Source organism: Antechinus flavipes, chromosome 3 (assembly GCF_016432865.1).
Source record: "Antechinus flavipes isolate AdamAnt ecotype Samford, QLD, Australia chromosome 3, AdamAnt_v2, whole genome shotgun sequence".
Classification (NCBI taxonomy): Eukaryota; Metazoa; Chordata; class Mammalia; order Dasyuromorphia; family Dasyuridae; genus Antechinus; species Antechinus flavipes.
This window is the reverse complement of record NC_067400.1, coordinates 381456233-381476078: the sequence shown is the minus strand read 5'-3', so window position 1 is coordinate 381476078 and position 19846 is coordinate 381456233. Positions and strand designations below refer to the sequence as shown.

At 34.0% G+C, this 19846-nt stretch overlaps 1 protein-coding gene across 1 annotated transcript; it reads left to right on the top strand.

Moving 5' to 3' along the window:
• The first annotated feature begins 4461 nt into the window (after positions 1–4461).
• Positions 4462–5412, top strand: LOC127557980 (olfactory receptor 6T1-like). The gene has a single exon (XM_051991229.1). It carries the CDS (start codon positions 4462–4464, stop codon positions 5410–5412), a length of 951 nt encoding a protein of 316 aa, XP_051847189.1.
• The last annotated feature ends 14434 nt before the right edge of the window (positions 5413–19846 follow it).

The window sequence follows — 19846 nt, the reverse complement described above, 5'->3', positions numbered from 1 at the left end:
ATATAGTCATTTGGATGAAGTTCATCCAGTTTGGATGAACTGATGTGACCTATCCTCTGACTTTTGAGAAAAGTGAATTAGATATTCCTTCACACAGAGGTAGCAACAAAGTGAGTGTTCAACATCCAGCTAGGAGAGTCTAGCACTCATTGGAAAATGGCTATTGGGCTGAAGAAAGGGGAAAGAGCCGTTTTTCACTTCCTGCTCTGACTGGGCTTTCCAACATCTATTGGGATCTTGGGATCAGGTAAGTAAGAGTAGATTAGCAGTAATAGGGAGCCAGAGAAACTTTTTTTGATCTAGTCAGATCTGTAATTTAAGAATACCAGTTTTTTGGGAGGAGGGGTACAACTAGGTGATGCAGTGGATAGAGCACCAGCCCTGAAGTCATGAGGATCTGAGTTCAAATCTGGCCTCAGACACTTAATATTTCCTCAATTGCCTCAGCCAATATATATAAAGATATTGATATATTGATATATATGTACATATATTAATATATATTGATATGTAATGATATATATATATATATATATCAGTTTGGCAGTTGCAGGGGAGAATGAACAATGCGCCACTGAAGATGAAGTATATGCTAATTACTTCTAGATTCCATCTAACCCAGGGAGTTCAAGAATTCAACAAATCAAGATTTGACCATGGCTTTCATATTGGAAAATGCATCTTTTCAATATAGCTTCCTTCCTATTGAAAGTGATATATGATTGCTATTGTGGGGTAGACTATATGTTTAAATGTAAGTATTTTTCTCACTTTATTGTGAAGAATATAGATCCTATATCAACCAGGCACTGTTTTTGTTTGTTTGTTTTTACTGATTTTTTTGCTGGAACCTATCTGGTATAAGGGTTGAACTATGGCACCAAGAATCAGAACACTTGATTTCCAGTCCTAAGTTTGACACTGACCAGCATTATGAGGTCCAAATGATTTCATTTAAATATCCTAAATTTTAATTACCTCATTTATAAAATGAAGGACTAACAAAATGATCTGTAACTAAAGTTCCTTCTATCAATAATGTTGTGTTACTGGATGGGATACGAGGCACCTACTATAATATGCTCAGGTGAGTTTTATAAGAAGTTGAAAGAGACCCAAAGGTTCTGTGGTGACAAAAAAAAAAAAACCTTAACAACAGATGTATCAATTGATTTCATTCTTGGTTAAGAAAAGGGAACAGTGCTAAAGTTGATAATGGACTCTCTGGATGTCTACAAAGTCTGAAAGGCAATTTTTATGATCAATCCCAAGGAGCATAAGCAAACCTTCCTCTACAGTACAAATCACAGTAATGAGATGTGTCAGAATTACTAAAGAATCCAAAAAATTTAAGCATTTTGCTTATTTAGTTTCTCTGAGTATTTACACTTAAGATAATGGGAAGGGGAATGATTGTAGACTTGCAAAAGTTTCCTCAATTCCTTTTAACAGGATGGTTCAGATTGTTAGCTCTTGAGACTCTCTAGTCAATCTAGTTTAATTGTGAATGATTTTCAAGTCTTGCTTCTTTCATAATCTCCAATTCTCTCTTTTAATAATATTCCCCTCTTTTTGGAGAGATGTTATTTTTCACTAAGTCAAGGACCTAGTACTTTTGTTCTTTACACAACCGAATATGACTTTCTCAAAATCTCTTAGATAGTAACTTTCAGAATTAGATTAGAAGTTGGGAGTCCTTATCCACAATTTAAGGTTGTTTCCTTTCTGCCACACTAATTAAACATTTTAATAGAAAGCTACCAAACATATGCTTTCACAAATAGATAACAGATAATAAGAATAAATGCATCTCATTTATGCAGCCTATGATTTTCTCACAGTAATACTATTAAGTAGACAGAATAAATATCATGATTCTCATTTTACAGTGAGGAAAATGAGGCTCACATATATCAAGCAATTATTCATAGATACAAGTTAAAATTCCATAACAAGGATTCAAATCTAGGTGTTCTGTTTTCAATTCCAATGGTCTTTTAATTAAATAATACTAGGGATTCAATAACTTTTTTCTGAATTTATTTCAATTAATTCATTTTCAAAGAATTAAAATATGATAATATATTCCAAGCACTTAATTTACTATTTCTTTATACCATCTAAACCAGAAAAACAACTTAATGATTTCATTTAATTATCCCATGTTCCCTATGTGGAAAGAGAAAGCTATTGTATATTACTATCCTTTCCATGCTGGTCTTATCTTCTCACACATAACACTGCATCTCCCATCCCATCTCCTTGGCTTTGTACTAGTCATCCTTAGTGCAGGAATGCAGATCTTTCTCTCCTTTGCTTCATATAATCACTCTCTTCATTAAAAATTATCTTTCCACTATGCCAATACAATTTAGAAAACATTCCAGAAAACTGTGTCTGTAAGAATCAGGAGTACTTCATCATCTACTTGTAATTTGTATGCTAATATAGTGAATTGGATACATGATCAGCTATATATGTGTCATGTATGTGGCCATGAGGCATGCTGAGAGGACCTCAGCTAAGAACCACTACCATCTTTTCTATGAAAATTATGGTATTTCCTCTTAATTTATTTCAGAAGATTCCTATTGCAGAGATAGACTCAATAAATAGTTTCAATTACATAGAATTTTAGGGTTGGAAGAAGACTAAGAAATTTATTTCTATTCCTGACAAGAAACTTGAATATTCCCTCATAATCCTTTAATGCAACAAGTGATTAAACATGTTATGTAGAAATCATAGAATTTCATGGACAAAAGCTCCCTATTTTCTTCTATGCCAACTATGAATGCCAAGTCTCTTTATATTTTATGCTAGAGGTAACAAGGAACTACTGAAGTTTGTTGATTAAGAGAATGACATGGTCAAGCTTGTTTCTAAAAAATATGAATGGATGGAAGGATGAAAGTAATTTACTAAATGCTTGTTTTCTAAATGTTGTGCTAAGCCTAATATTAAGCACTAGAGATATAAGTGAAAGCAAGCAAAATTGTCTATGACCTTGTATTATACAATATAAGCTTATATTGTAATGGGGAAGACAACACATACAGAGAAGAAAGAGTTGGAAAGGAATGCAAGGGAGACTGGCAGATAGTAGTCATGATATGACATGATTTGGAGACTGTCAAGGAAGTGTTACTGTGCATACAGTAGGTAAGATGAATCATCATCGATCAGAACTCATGTCTAAGGAATAGGAGTCTATGTTTAGATGGAAAAATAGGAGGAAGAGGCCACAATGCAGAAAGCATGGCTTAGACATTGCTAAGAAGTTCTTAGCATAGTGACTGGCACAGAGTAGGCAATTGTTAAATGTTTATTGACCGACTTCAGTAGTACAGTGAACCCAGAACAGAGTGAAAACTTTCCACAGTACAAGGGAATAGGAGTTGCTGCACTAAGATTGTGAAGATATGGCTTCTACATGGAGGAAGAGTCAAACAGGACTCTCAACTTGGAAAATAAGTTGACTGGAAAGAAAAGATGCTGTCAATAACCAAAATAGGGAAGTTTGGGAAAGGTATGGTTCAGGAGGAAAAACAGTGGATTTTGTTTTGGACATTTCGAGTTTGAAATAACAATGGGATCCAGATGGGATCTAACCAGGACAGTATTTTTGAAATACTAACTCCCTCCCTATGAATACAACTTCTCTTACTCTTATGAAGAAAGACAGAAAGAGAGACAGAGACAGAGACAGAGACAGAGAGAATGGAAGATAGATGATAGATAGATAGATAGATAATATTAATCTTAAGGTATCTTTAGCTTTTTTTTTTAATGCCACATCACACTGCTGACTCAACTGGTACATCTTAACTTTGGTTGGGAAGCAGTTTGGTGGGCTCTGAAAAAGTTCAAGATCTGGAATTAAAAGATTTTGGTTGAAGTACTAGCTTATTATATGTCCTAGTTGTGGGAATGTACAATGTGGATTAATATAAGTATCTCAAAAAATTGAATTGAGAAAAGCACTTTGTAAGCATTTAACTGATATATGACATTCCTATCTGTGAGGTTGTCAGTCTTCCAGACTGAGGGAAGCTAGAAAGGAGCCTTAAAATTTGACACAAAGTCATGGCAGCAAATGCTGTACCAGGGTGTTTGGCTTTAGAGTAATGAAGAATATGCATGTAGCACAATGGGTTCATCTTCTTAGTCTTACATAAAAAATAAAAATAAGGTTGAAAACATACAGAGTCTTTTCCAGTGACCAGATTAATAGTAATCAGAATGATTTGCCTAAAGGTTTCTCTCAAAGACTCTATGTCCCCAGCAAAAAGGCAAATCCTTTGACACTGTAGGCTCTTTCTTATACTTTTCATGTCCTTATAGTCTATCCCAGTGTTCTCATGTAGCAGGGGATCAACAAATAATTGGTTGACTAATTTTCTGTAACCAAACTTCAAATATCTCATATGTCCTAATCCCCCCCCCCACAGGTAAAGGGAAATGTATTCAGAAAACTGGACCCAAGTGACAGAATTTGTGCTGATTGGTTTCCCTGGAAGCTGGAGTCTACAGATCATGCTATTCATAGGGCTTCTGGTGATATATGTCGTGACAATTCTAGGGAACTTGCTCATCATTGTGCTTAGCTGGACTGATCATCGCCTGCAAACCCAGATGTATTTCTTCCTGAGAAATCTCTCTCTCCTGGAGCTGGGGTGGGTCTCTGTTGTGGTCCCCAAGATGATGGTCAGCATCATCACCAGGGACTACTCTATCTCCTTTGCTGCCTGCATCTTGCAGTCCTACCTCTATTTCCTCCTGGCCACCAGTGACTATTTCCTCTTAGCTGTTATGTCTTTAGATCGCTATCTGGCTATCTGTCGTCCATTACATTATGAGACTCTGATGAATGGTCCCATCTGTATCCGACTAGTGATAGCCTCCTGGATTTCTGGCTTCTTTTGGGTGCTCTGTCCTACCATCCTCATGGCTAGCTTACCTTTCTGTGGCCCCAATGTCATTGACCACTTTTTCTGTGACAGCTGGCCATTGATGCAACTCTCTTGTGGGGATACCCAACTTCTGAAGTTAGTGGCATTTATACTTTCCACAGCTGCTCTTCTAGGTTCTCTGGGACTGACTTCTGTATCCTATGTCTGCATCTTTGCTACTGTCTTCCGAGCTCCAACAGCCAAAGAAAAGAGGAAAGCATTTTCCACCTGTGCTTCACACCTTGTTGTGGTTGTCATTGCCTATGGAGGCTCCATCTTCCTCTACATTCGTACATCAGAGAGCCAGTCTATGTCACTAAAGAAAGGGGCCTCAGCCTTAGTATGTATCATTACTCCACTTCTGAATCCATTCATCTTTAGTCTCCGTAATGATAAGGTGAAGCAGGCCCTATGGGATGCCCTGAAGTGGCACAGGAACATAGGTGCCAGAAGATTATGAAGACCCTGAGAAAGGGTTTGGGAGACAGAGACTTTCAGGTAACAGACTATCATTGTCTCCTTCAGTCAAAGAAGAGCCTTAATCTTTAATCATTGGGGAAAAGACATCATTTAACAGCAATAAAAAGAGATTTTGATGATTTACTTATGTTTTCAACCACAAAGAATGCAAATACCTTTAATATAGTCACTTTTAAATTGGAGGGATTGCATTGTGGTTTTGTACAAAGAGCATTGAGTTAAAAATCCAACACTTGTCAATTATGATCAGTATAGCATAAGTCAAGTAAGTTTTCATCTGTGAACTTGTTTCTTCATTTATAAAATGAGCCAGTTGTGGATGGGGTCATCCTTGTGCTTTCCAAGACTAATATTTTGTCATTCTGCAATTCTGATATTAAAACTACATGTAGAATCATAACTAGAGACTTCGGTAAAGAAGTGGATTCCATACAGACAATAATTAAGATAAAGGATGCTGTCAGTACTCTGGTAGAGAAAAGTCAAAATAGCATTGAATTTAGAAATAAATCCATTCTTAATAGATAATCTCAATACTCCTATAAAGTTAATGATGGCTTCTTCAAATTAGAATTAAGACAGCATTGGGTGATTAAAAACAGCCCTAAATTTGAAATGAAAAATCTTTGAAGACTATGATCTATGAGACCATGGCCACTTAATCTTTTTGAGCCATAATTTCGTCATTCTTCAATTGAGGATAATATTGCATGTGTTACTCATTCATTCAAGATTATTATGGGGATCAAATAAAATAGTACATATATATGCATATATATGTAGATATATATAATTTACACACACACACACATACAGAGAGAGAGAGAGAGCACTTTGTAAACTTTAAAACCTTATATAAATACTAAAGGACTGCTTTGTCTTTATATACCTAGTACCTAACACTGTACCTTGTATAATAGCTGTAAAGAAAAATTTAGTGGACATTTAATACTTTCGCATTCTTATTATTTTCATTAATAAACATGTATTAAATTGAATTAAATCTAAGTAATTTGAGGGACTGAAGGTAATTTGAAGATTCACAAATGGAGAGTAGAATAAGAGAGTAGAATTGTAAATAAATGACTTGTTTCCATGTAGATTTTCTGAATCATTATATCCCTCCAGGACCAATAATTATCAGTGTCTACAAGGTATACGACAGCTAGCCTCATGTTGTATGAGATAACAGTTTCAATTCCTTATCATAATTTTGATAGAAATAATGGGCAAAAAAGTTTTACTATTTCATGAATCTTTCTTCTTAATAATTCAAATTATGTACTCTTGAAGAAACAAGTATGCAGAAACAAAATTGACTTTGTCAGTTTGGGAGTAATTGGCTCTCCCTCTACACTCTTTTTTGATTTCTGCTATTCTTAAAGCACATAAGAGTAATACATATAGTCTTGATCCTGAAATTCACTGCTCTTGATCAAAATCTGTCATTCTTGGATTCTCACAGTTACTGCCCAGACCTCCTTCTGGCACTATGCATGTAGGACACTATTTTATATTCATATTGAGCAGTAGTCAAGGTTTCAGAAGGCCTACATTCAATTCCTGTTCCTATTTCTTACTAGCTAAATGATCCTGAAAAAGTCATTTAATCTCTTATCTCTGAAATAAGGATAATAATTATATTGTCTATTTCACTCACTGGCTGTATCAAACGAGATAACTAAAAAGTGCTTTCTACACATGAATCATAACTACTGTGAAAGTCAATTGTCAGAAAATGATCTGCCTCCTGCTCTATCAAATACATGTTACTTTGAATTAAATTTTTTTGTACTCAGTCAAGATGAAACACTGCCTAAAATCCAATACTTATTCTGGGAAACTGATATTCCATTATTCTTGGAAATCACTGATTAGTATTAGAATTTATCCATAGTACCTGAAGTTTTCCCAACTTTTTGCAGTACTTAACAGTATCATGTACCTTGTGAATGATTACTACTACTGCTGTTGCTGCTGCTGCTACTTACTATTACTACTACTACCACCACCACTACTACTACTACTACTACTACTACTACTACTACTACTATTACTACTACTGCTACTATATCTACTGCTGCTGTTCCTCAAAATTCTCGTTTGCAAATTGTTCAGAAAGAGCATAAGGCTTTCATATAACTTTCTTTGCAATGGTGATGATGAGTATAGAGGCCTATATTATTATGTATGATTTTGAACCATCACTCTTTCCTGCATACATTAAATGTCACCTAAAGGTCTTGCGAATACCTTTTTGAAGAAATGGGAAATTGTGAAAATTTGATATTCATTGTACAATTTTGGAGGTTTATAGTCATAGATTCAGTGTAACTTGAATAATGGAGTGCACATACCCACTCACCCATGAACCTGTCATTAATAGCCTACATAATGAGAGGATGCTGCAGTGATTGAGAGATGACAATATAGTAGTCCCAATGTGACATCTCTGGCAACAGAATCCCTTTATAATCCCATTAATTTGAAGAAAAAAGAAGAAATTTTTAAGTAAACCATCAAAGGAGTTGTTTGGGTTATCTGTGAACAGACTAGCCATTATCCTAGAGCTATTGATGGAGGAGTAGCAGAAATCCAAGGAGGGAAAGGAAAATGTACAGCATTTCTCAAAACTGTTATAAAATACACAGTATGTGTTGGGCTTATCTCTTTTCAACAATAAGATGATTCAGGGCAATATGATAGTCTTGTGATGTAGAGAACCATCTGTATCCGAAGAGAGTACTATGGGGACTGAATGTGGATCACAATATAATGTGTTTACCTTTGTTATTATTGTTGTTTGATTGCTTGTTTTTTTTCTTTCTCATTTTTTCCCTTTTGATCTGATTTTTCTTGTGCAGCATGATAAATGAGGAAATATATTTAGAAGAATTGCACATATTTAGCCTACATTGGATTATTTGCTGTCTAAAGAGGAGAAGGGAAAGGAAGAAGAAAATTTTGGAATTCAAGGTTTTGCAAGAATGAATGTTGAAAACTATCTTTCCATGTAATTTGAAAAATAAAAGGCTATTCTTATGAAATAAAATAAAATATACAATATGGAATACCAAAAAGAGAAGTTACCACATATACTAGGGGAGAAAAAGAATAAGATTGTTGTATAAGGTTGTCTGTATTCAACTATTCAATACAAAACTAGAGATGAACCTGATGTGGAAAATGTTGCTAAGTTAATAGTGACTTTTACAATATGTTCTACCAGAAATATTCTTATGGATCATAATAAATATCAGTATTAGCCATAATGTAGCTATCTCTGGCAAGGTTAAGGTGTCATTGTCTCTGCAATGAATAGACAAAATAGCCCCTACCAGTAGCAACAGGAATTAGAGTTAGTCTCTTCCTTCTCAGCTTTATTATCTGGAAATTCACTGGAAATGGAAAGGTCTGTCTCCATTAATGCCATGTACCAATGATGTATTACCATAAAGAGCTGAGTAATGGCTTCTAGAAAAGATAAGAAGCTACGTGAATTGACAAAGTAGCTGCTGGGAAATGAAAGTAATGAAGAAAGTGAGTTTCCTGTAAGGGGCAGCTAATCTGCCCTTCTCACAGTGACAAATATCATCTTTCTGACTCAAGTATCTTCCAATTTCACTTCACTCTGGACTGAATTGCCACCAAACAGACATATAATCACAAGAAGAATGGAGCACCCCCTCCCCATTAGGGTGCTACTTTCAACTTAGTTTCATAACTATCATCCAATGAAGAAATCTGGTAGAGAAGCATATAGCCAACCTCACCAAATGCCAATGTAGAAACCCTAGCTGAAATAGAGGTGAACCATAAAGAAAAAAACAGAAATAGAAATAGAAAAAATAAAAGTCATTTTCCTGGTAAGTCAAATCGCTACCACTTTGACCATCACTCTCCCTCATACCCTGATGGGGATATTACCAGACTCTGAACACAAGAACCTTGAAAACTGCATTGCCCCCAAACTACCAGACATCATTGAGAAAGGACATTGTTGTGTGTAGGGGGCCCATTTCCCTCATTACCCCCAGCAACACTTGAAAGACAACTGTTAGCCAACAAGCAAATAAGAACAGAAATTTAGGGAATGGCAACACTTGCTCCATTCCCAGAAAAATTAGTCCTGCTTCCAGAATAATCCCTAAAACTATCGTGCAGTAGAGAAAATTTTGTGGGAAAGGTACCAGTCATCTCCAAAACTTCCAAACAAGTATGATACACAAAGCAAAGGAAACAACAAGACAACATAAGGGAGAAGAGGAAGCAACAAGTGCCAAGACAAGTCAAACCAACAGCACAGCTTTGACCATGATCTCTCTTCATGTCAACACTGAGACTCTGAGCCTAACAGGGATGGGAACAACAGTGCTTTCAACCACTGCCCTCAGTGATTATCCCTTTGGGATTGGGTGGGATCCCTTATAGATGTGCAGCCAAGCCACTATTCCTACATCTCAGCTACTGACGACTAAGAAAAGAAAAGTCTTGCCACCAAATTTGTGTTGAATTATCAAAAGATTCAACATCAGAAACTGATATGAATTCATCAGTGAAATTGATTTTAAAGAAGAGGCATTATCATCTACTTTGCTACTAAAATCTAAAGATCATAAAACTTTTACTTCTGATTTGCAACTGAAACTTTCCATATTTGTTGTCTCTGCAGTAGACTCCAAGCTCCTTAAGATCAGGATCTGTCTTACTTTTCCATATTTATCCCAAGTGCTTAACCCAGTGTTTTGCACATGGTAAAGGACCTAATAGATGCTTTTCTCATTCATGCATATTTGACATTGCCCTTCTCTAAAACAATTCAAGGTCCTTGAAGGCAAAGATCATTTTTCATTTTTCTTTGTATATCATATACTCAGCACAATGCTCTATGTACTGAACATTATTTAGCAAATCTTTCTGGATCAGAATAAACTGAATAGAACAGAATCTATAGGGAATAATACAATTTTAACAATAACAATAACAAATAATACAATTTAAGGGAATAACAATTAAGGGAGACTAGACAATAAGGGGAATCTGGGGAGTATACGGAGTACTATACCTACTTCTACTCATTCACATGAAGGATGGAGAGCCTATTGCTTTAAGTCCACAATGGCATATAATGAAGAGTTTTTATTCCTGATTCAGAGAATAGATATATAATCTGTGACTGTTCCTTAGCAGCTTACTGTATAGTTAAATGTCTTATAATTAACTGCTCAACTGGAAATGTGTGTGTGTAAAAGGCATTAATAGCTAAATTATAGATATCCATTAGAATTTTATCCTAATTCTATTTAAACTATGCTTCAGTGATCTTATTTCAAGTAAAGAGGATCAGGGAAATGATTAAAGGCTAAGCCTTTTATTATTGTGTTCTACATCTACATCTTTATTAATTATTCAGAAGTCTGTGTGTGTTTGTGTGCTTGAATGTATGTACATATGTTTATGTCACTTAAAGGTGAAAAAATTCTCACTGGACTCCAGTGAATAGAACCATATACCCCAAAGTGGTAAGAAAGATCTCATCAGCCATATATTCTTTCCACTCATGCTGATATGTGACCTTGAATTCATATGTTCTTCCTTTTGGGGATTTGTTCTTTTTAATCTTTGATGAGTGACAGTTGGAAACAAATTGAATTAAGTTATGACTTTATCATTTTTAAGACTGAACAATCACAAGTGGTCTAGGAACTGAAGTTTATTTGGGATTTCCTAGAAGCTGAACTCAGTGATCCAAGACAGATCTGAGATGTTATTTCGACCTTGCCCAATACTAGATTATCTCACCCTTAGACATCAGATCCTGCAAACAGATTAATTTCTTTGGGAAAATATTTCTGGTAGCCATTTTAAATTTGAGGTAACTCTTCCCTAGATATTCAGGTGGTAGAATATGCCCAAGTTTGAAAGGATGTATTTGATTTTTATTTTTTCTTGTAATTTGATATTTTTTCCAAAATCAAATGTAAAAACAATTTTAACTTTCTTTTTTTGAATTCTGAGTTCCAAATTCTCTTCTCCTTCCACTTTACCCCTCCATTGAGAAGGCAAGTAATCTGATATAGTTTATGCCTGTATAGTCATGAAAAACACATTTCCATGTAAGTCATTCTGTGAAAGATGACACAAACAAAAAAAGAAAAAAAGAGAGAAACCAAGAGAAAAGTATCTTTGATCTGCATTCAGACTCTACCACTTCTTTCTATGGAGATAGATAGCACTTTTCATCATAAGTCCTTTAGAAATGTTTTGGATAATTGTGTTGCTAATGATAGAATTTTTATTATTTTTTCTAGCTGACTCCAGTCCAAACCTGCCTTCATTCCTGAGCTCCACAGAAATCATTAATCATGGGTCTCACTAGAACAACAAGCAGGCCTGTATATTCTGTAACCATATCACCAGGTGACCACATTATCATAAAATATAAGATAGAAATCAACCACTAAGAAAGTAGCACCAAGATGCTGAACAGGACTGTGGACTGCTAACCTCAATAAATCTTTCCTTCAACATGGTACCTAAGCAGTTCCCCCTTATCCTTGAGTGAATCTATATAAGTTGTAATATCATTATCTTGTACTGATACCTGCCTAAGTGGGCTTTTCTGAATGCATTCTGGTAACCAGCTTTGCAATTCCATCAAGGCTTTAGGACTTTCCTATGTTAGCAAATTCTTTCTATAATCTCAAAATTTATATACCTTGTGATGTAATCACATTTTCCTCTATAAAAAAAATCCTATCTTGCTTTGTTGGTTTACTGACTCCTACAGGGAGCTTAGCTGCCCACTGAGTAAATAAATCTTATTAAAATATCTTTGCTTGGTTTGAAGATTGTCTGAGCTTGAATTCTTTCAGAGGCAATAACATAACATATATCTGATATCTCAACATTGAGAAAAGCTAACTTATTCACAGTACACCATCATACAATACTGTTGTTACTGTGTACAATGTTCTACTGGTTCAGCTCATTTCATTTAGCATCCATTTATTTATGTCTTGACAATTTTTTTCTGAGAATACCCCTTAAAGGGATTTAGTATTTCATTACAATCATATACAACAACTTGTTCATCCATTCTCTAATTGATCTAGTTTTCTATCACCATTAAAAGAACGGCCATAAATATTATTCTACACACAGGTGCTTTTGTTTTTGTTTTTGTTTTTCTTTCTTTGTGATACAGATCTAATAGTATCATTGTTTGGTCAAAGGCTATGCATGGTTTTTAGCCCTTTGAGCATAGTTCCAAATTACACTACACAATGATTTGAATCACTCTACAACTTGAACAATGTAAATTAGTGTTTTAATTATTTCAATTATTTTCTTAAAATATGTTCTCTTTGATCTGAATATAGCTATAATATTCCTGAGAGTTTTCATTTTGATATCTCTTTCAGGAGATAATCTGTAGATACTTTTGATTTCTTTTTTACCCTTGGGTTCTAGAATGTCAGGGCAATTTTCCTTAATAATTTCTTTTAAAAATATGTCTAAAGGTAATGATGAATATTAGAGAGAATGTGGGAAAACTGTGATACCAATACATTGTTGGTGGAATTGTGAATTGATTCAATAATTCTGGATTGCAATATGGAACTATGACCAAATGACTATCACACTGTGCATATACCCTTTGATCTAGCAATATCTCCACAGGCCTGTACCCCTAAGAAATCATAAAAAAGGAAAAAGGATCCACATGTACAAAAAATGTTTATAGCAGCCCTTTTTGTAGTGGCAAGAACTAGAAATTAAGTGAATGTCCATCAGTTGGAGAATGCTAAAATAAGTCATGGTGTATGAATGTTATGGAAAATTATTGTTCTATAAGAAATGATCAGAAGGATGATTTCAGAAAGGCCTGGAGAGACTTATATGAACCATGCTAAGTGGAAGGAGTAGAACCAAGATGACATTGTATACAACAATAACAAGATTATGTGATGATCAATTCTGATAAAATGGCTCTTTTCAACAGCATGGTGATTCAGGTCAGTTCCAATGGTTGGTGATAGAAAAAGCCATCTGCACCCAGAGAGAGGACTATGGAGACAGAGTGTTAATCACAACACAGTATTTTGACTGATTGTTGTTGTTGTTATTTGCTTGTATTTTGTTTTCTTTTTCATTTTTTCTTTTTTGATCTGATTTTTCTTGTACAGCATGATAATTATGGAAATATAGATAGATAGATATAATTGCACATATTTAACATATATTGGATTACTTGCCATCTAGGGAAAGGGGTGGAGGGAAGGAAAGGAGAAAATTTTGGAACACAAGGTTTTGCAAGGGTGAATGTTGAAAATTATCTATGCATATGTTTTGAAAATAAAGCTTTAATTTAAAAAATTTTTAAAAGAAAAAGAAAAATTATGTCTGGTTTTTTATGATCATGACTTTCAGGGAGCCTGAATAATTCTTCAATAATTCTTAAATTCTCTCTTCTTGATGTGCCTCTAGGTCACTTCTTTTTCCAATGAGATATTTCACATTTTTTCTGTGTTTTTTTTTTCATTCTTTTGACTTTGTTTTTTGATGTCTTATAAAGTCATTAGCTTGCCCTTGCCCAATTCTAATTTTTAAGAAATTATTTTCTTCAGTGAGCTTTTATACCTCCTTTTTTCATTTGACCAATTCTACTTCTCACGACATTTTTCTCTTCCTTGGTTTTTTGTGGCTTTTTTAACCATTTGATCGGTTCTGTTTTTAAATGCATTCTTTTCTTCAGTATTTTTTGTGTCTTCTTTACCAGGATGTTGACTCTTTTTTCATGATTTTCTTGCATCACTCTCATTTCTTTTACTTTATTTTAAAAATCCTTTTGAGCTCTTCTGTGGCTTGAGGCTTATTAACATTTTTTAGAGCTTTGGAAGTAGGGATTTTGACTTTGTTGTTTTCTTTTGAATTTGTGCTTTGATCTTCCCCATCACTAAACTAACTTTCTATAGCCAGGATCTTTTTCTGCTGTTTGCTCATCCTCCAGCTTATTTTTTGACTTTTAACCCTTTGATAAACTGAGATTCTGATTACTAAGTGGAGGGAGTACTGGCCCAAGCTTTAAGTTTTGGTGCAGCTATTTCTGAGGTAATTCATGGGGCCTGTAAGAACTATGTGTATTTACTTCTGTCCTGTATTATGAACTAGGTTGTTAATGATCACAAGAACTCTCTTCAACCCTGGAGCTGTAATAAGGGTCCCTGCAGCTATAATCTCAAGTGCTAGTGCTCCTCCTCTCTCTGAAATTGAGATCCAAAACTTCAGCCTAGCTTCACATATAGACAATGAACATTCCTTGATGTTATAAGCTCTTATGTGCTAGTGCTCCTTCTCTCTCTGAGACTGAGACCCAGAACTTCAACCTAGCTCCACAAAAATCAATGAACAGATTCCTGCTCCCCCACGCAGTGCCATCAAAGACACCCTTATAAATCTTTTTCTGGCCAGTTGTTCAATTTACTTACTGTTTATGGGCTGAGAGGTCCTCACCACTGCTATCACTGATTCAATTACCTCATAGGCCTGCTTCCAATTTACAGGCTCCACTCTGTGCTGGCAACAGACATTTCCTGTAAACCCTCTAAATTATCTTGTGCTAGAAAATTGTTTCACTCTGTATTTTGTGAATTCTGCCACTATAGAATTTGAATTTATTGACTATAGAATTGACTAAATAATGACTATAGCATTATAGTCATTATTTAGATGTATTTGGAGGGCTTGGGGGAGAGCTCAGGTAAATCCTTGCCTTTACTCTTCCATCTTGGCTCTGCCTTGAGGGGATATATTTTTACCTCCATTTCTAGCTATAGCTTATGAGTGATGTTAATTAGTTCTAAATGAGCCTTCAAAGGATTAAATGATACAGAAAGAGAAAACAATTATGAATGATATCGTGAAGATAGGTTCTACTAGCATTTAGAACATTTAGACTTGGATTTAGAAAAAAAAACTATCATCCTTTTGAGAGACCTTTCCAATCATGACCCTGAGGAAGAGATATAGCTAGTCATATTCTGGGAAACTGTCCATTAATTGTACATTTGACTTAAGAAAGTAAGTCCAAAGCCTCACTATCCAGAGCCTCTCTATCCTGCTTTTTTTTTGGTTTACAACGTAATTTACTCATAATCTTATGAGAAAAAGTATATAAACATATTTCCCCCATTTTACACATTCAAACATTAAAGTATAGGAAGGTTAAGTAATTTGCTTTATCCTTTTAAAATAATGAAGAGGATGTGTTTAGGTAACATGAAATTGGCTTTATTTTACTCAGATGTAGAAATCTCAAAGCTTATTGTTCCCTTATCAGTCTTCCTTAGTTGTTACAGATAAGGAAATGCAGTATATAAGGACATCTATGTAATACATTAAGCAAGACAGAGACAGGGAGAACCTTGAGCACTATAAGGATAGAAAGAAAGAGAGAGAGTGAGATGGAGAGAAACTTGATAGATCATCAAGGACTGAGTTTTATTTTTAAGTCATTTGAATTTCTCCACAAGAATGTAGCATTTCCTATTATTTATCCAAGTCTGTTCAAAGAATATAGCATTAAAATAGTTATAAAGCTGCCACATCTTCAACTGTAATTTTTCCAATCTCTTTCAAGAAATTCTTCACTTCAAAATGTCAAAATCGAATATATTGATTATTTGATGTATATATGTCTCAGGTCACTTGGATACCTATACCATGATTTCTGAAGAACTGAATAAACATTTTGTTGCTAACCCCTAAGCAGAAAAGAGCTACATAATTTGATTTGAGAGATACTTACGAGAGAAATAGTATCCAAAATATCACCTCTAATCCAAAAGGCATTTTTCCAGATATCTCATTATTAGAAAGTTATTTCTTTAAGCTAAGAGTTATCCATTTCTGGGGTCCTAACTTAAATGGAAAAAAGGAATTACACTTGGACATGGAAACACATTATTTTACTTACACAGTATAAATGACTTTTAAGATCATTTTCTATTGTGATTGAAAGAAGTAACATAAATAAAGGTATTATATTCCTTTGGTAGAAATAATACAGGAAAACAGGTGGGATAAAAAATAATTTTCACATATTTAATAATTTACCCAGAGCCATTTTGAATTCATAGGACTCTGCCAGGTTAATTAATCACATGCTAACTTTGTCAGCTTTTGAAACTGTCCATGGTACTGGTTTTAAAACTGTTAAGAGTAGAATTAATTAATTGTGTTCATGATTACAGATTTGGAATCAATAAGAAAAGTATATATGCTGCTGGGTTTGAAGCCACTTAAGTAATGTTTTACTTATCTGGCATCAACATCATGAAACTGTGATGACAAAGTCGTGACAAAATTCCTAGTTCTTCTACAGAAATTTATTCTGTACAATACTTGTAAGTTATTGTCTTCACCTTGCTAAAAACTTTTCCTTTACTGACAATTGTCATGAATATGAATGTCCTATTTATGAGCAAGGTTTTAGTTCAGGAAAAGTATTCTTTGTCCACTATACTACTAGGCGAACAAGATTCCTTAGAAAGTTTGGAAACCACTCTGCATGTATTTATTTAAAGCCAAAGATATTTTGAATCTCATATCAAGCTAATAAAAATATTAGAGATTCCAGCTCCTAGTGAAAATGGTCCATGATCTAGATTTGTGTCTGAATTTCAAAGCTCAAAATCTTATCTTTATCCACCAGTATAAAAAAGAGAGAGAATGGGTGAGGAAAGGGATGAATTTATTAAATTTTCTGTATGAAAAGAATAATTTTTCTCTCAATTTAGGACTTGAATTGCCATTCAACTCATATTTCAAGCTATCAAGGATAACTGTCACTGAGGCGTGGTGAGGATTTTTCCCATTTAACTGACACATATTAAGTACACATACACTAAGGCAGAAACCTCTGAACTAAGCAAATAAATGACTTGAGATAGAATACAGTAGTGAAATGCTACATGTTTAAATTTTTTTCCCTCCCTGAAATAGACTCATCAAATCATTAGTTATCCTTAGAATTAAGAAGATAAAACTCCCAACTAATATCTAATAATCTGAAGAAATGAAAAGTGTCTCCTTTTAAAATTGTTTTTATGTGGGTATATGAAATATGTTGGAATGTTAAAGAATAATAAATTAAAACAATTGCTTCAAGCATTAATATAAGGGTTAATTATTAAGGTACCCTACAAGAAGTAATTAGGTAAGTGAATAGTCCCCAATTTGTGGTCCTTATTGATGTTACCTCCATGAATTTTGAAAGGGAACTAAGGAGAATAAACATGAGGATAATACCAATATCTTATTTAAATTAGACATATGAATGGATAAAATTCTTATTCACTTCTTAAATTAAGTTTCTGTTTCTATTCCAGGTCCTTTCTATGTCTACCTTTATTTTGGCAATGACACCATTAATCATATCAGAATAGTAGAATTGTAAAGTAGTAAGAGACCTAAGAAGTATTTTGGTCCAGCTTATGCCTAAAAAATAAATCCCAATAACTTAACTAAAAGTTTTCTTCTCATCTTTGCTTAAAGGCCTCTACTGAGGTTTTAGTTTTGAAAAAAAATCACCTGGAGCATCCTATTCCACTTATGGATATATCTAATTCATAGGAAGACTTAATTTATATTATATCTAAATATAATCCACAGATAACCACTAATATAAAAATAGTTCTATAGGCCTTTAAAATATATATATATTTAATATATAATATTTATATAATAAATATTTTTAGCAAAGATTTTCATAGGAGCAAAAAATTGGAAACACAGTAAAAGCCCCAGGTTTGGAAACAAATAAAGAAATTATAGAATATAAATGTGATGAAACATGGCTATTGTGTTAGCAATAATGAAAATTATTCATTAATAATAAATAAATAAAGCATGAATAAAGAGATAAAGAGAAGCATGGTTAGAGTTACATGAACTAGCACAAAATGAAAGAGAATAAAAATAAATGACAACAACAATTAAATGAAAAGACAAACAACCACAAACTAATAGAAAAAGAATGTTGTAAAATTGCAAAGAAAAAAATTTTACCCAAAAAAATTGTAAGGAAAAAAAAATCCTTCCCCACTCCTTTGCAGAGATGAAGGAATCATGAACAATGCATATATTGTAATATGTGTGTGAATCATTATTGCTGACTTTTTCTCTTATTTCTCTTTAAAAAAATCTTTATCATAATGTATGGCCCTCAGAGAAGGGAAGGGAAGGAATAAAGGAAGTAATTTAACCACTGTAAAAATGAATGATATCAATAAAATTTACGAATAGAAATTTACCTCTTCTTCTTTGTGGGTCTGTCCTTGGAAAACATGCTCAAACATGCAGTCATTTTTGCAATATCCTTCTTCTTTGCTGCTGCCAGAACAAATCTCATCCAACATTTAATCAGTCACCAAATTCTTTACTCTTCTCTTGTGATATTTCTCCTCTTTGTCTCATCTTTACAATTTCCACTGTCACTATTCCAACTGAGTCTAGATCCTGTGTTTTTGTAAAAATCCTTCTAAAAGCCTCCTACTTTCTTTCAATCTGCATTGTCCACAACAACCATAATAACTTTCCTCTAAAATTGCTTTTATTTTTTTAGTCCTCTGCTTTAAAACCTTTAAATTTTCTAGTCTATAAAATACAAGCTCATGATTCTAATTGAATACTAGACTGGCTTGGATAGTCAGTCTTGCTTTCAAGATACTCCATGCTCTGACCCTAAATTATATTTTCACTTTTGCCACTATTCCCAAATATATTCCACATGTTATCTACAATTCTCCCAAAATGCCTATATGCAATGTTGCTTATGTGCTTTTTCTCATGCAATACTTTCCACCGAGAAGCTCCATCTTAACTCTGCTTATTAAAATTAGGAACCCATTCCCAAGAACTGTAATAGCATTGGTTTTGTATTTCTTTTATGCCCTTTGTCACAGTCTGCTTTCTTTTATAGGATTGCTTCTGTACATATTTCACTGCCTAACAGGCTATGGTATCCATGAAGTTTATATCATTCCCAACTCCTTTTACCATGTTTTGCCCTTGATAGATGCTCAATAAATATGTTAATCTGAATGAATGGAACAGAATACAAGCATATAATCAGTTCTTATTTTTGGTTCCACTTCATCTTATTCAAAATCTCAAATTTTTTGAAGAACACAACATTCTAATTCTAAGAAATGTAATAAAGAAGCTTCTGGGTCACTGATTACAAGGTGGTCTCATGAGTGGATCCAAACATTATCATAGATAGCACAAGATGATCAGAAAACCCAAATTTCCCAAGAAATTTGATTTTGCTTTTGATCATATGGGTCTTGATACCCCAAATGCCCCTCCCTTATTTCTATTTAAATATTATGTTTCTTTCAATATCAGCT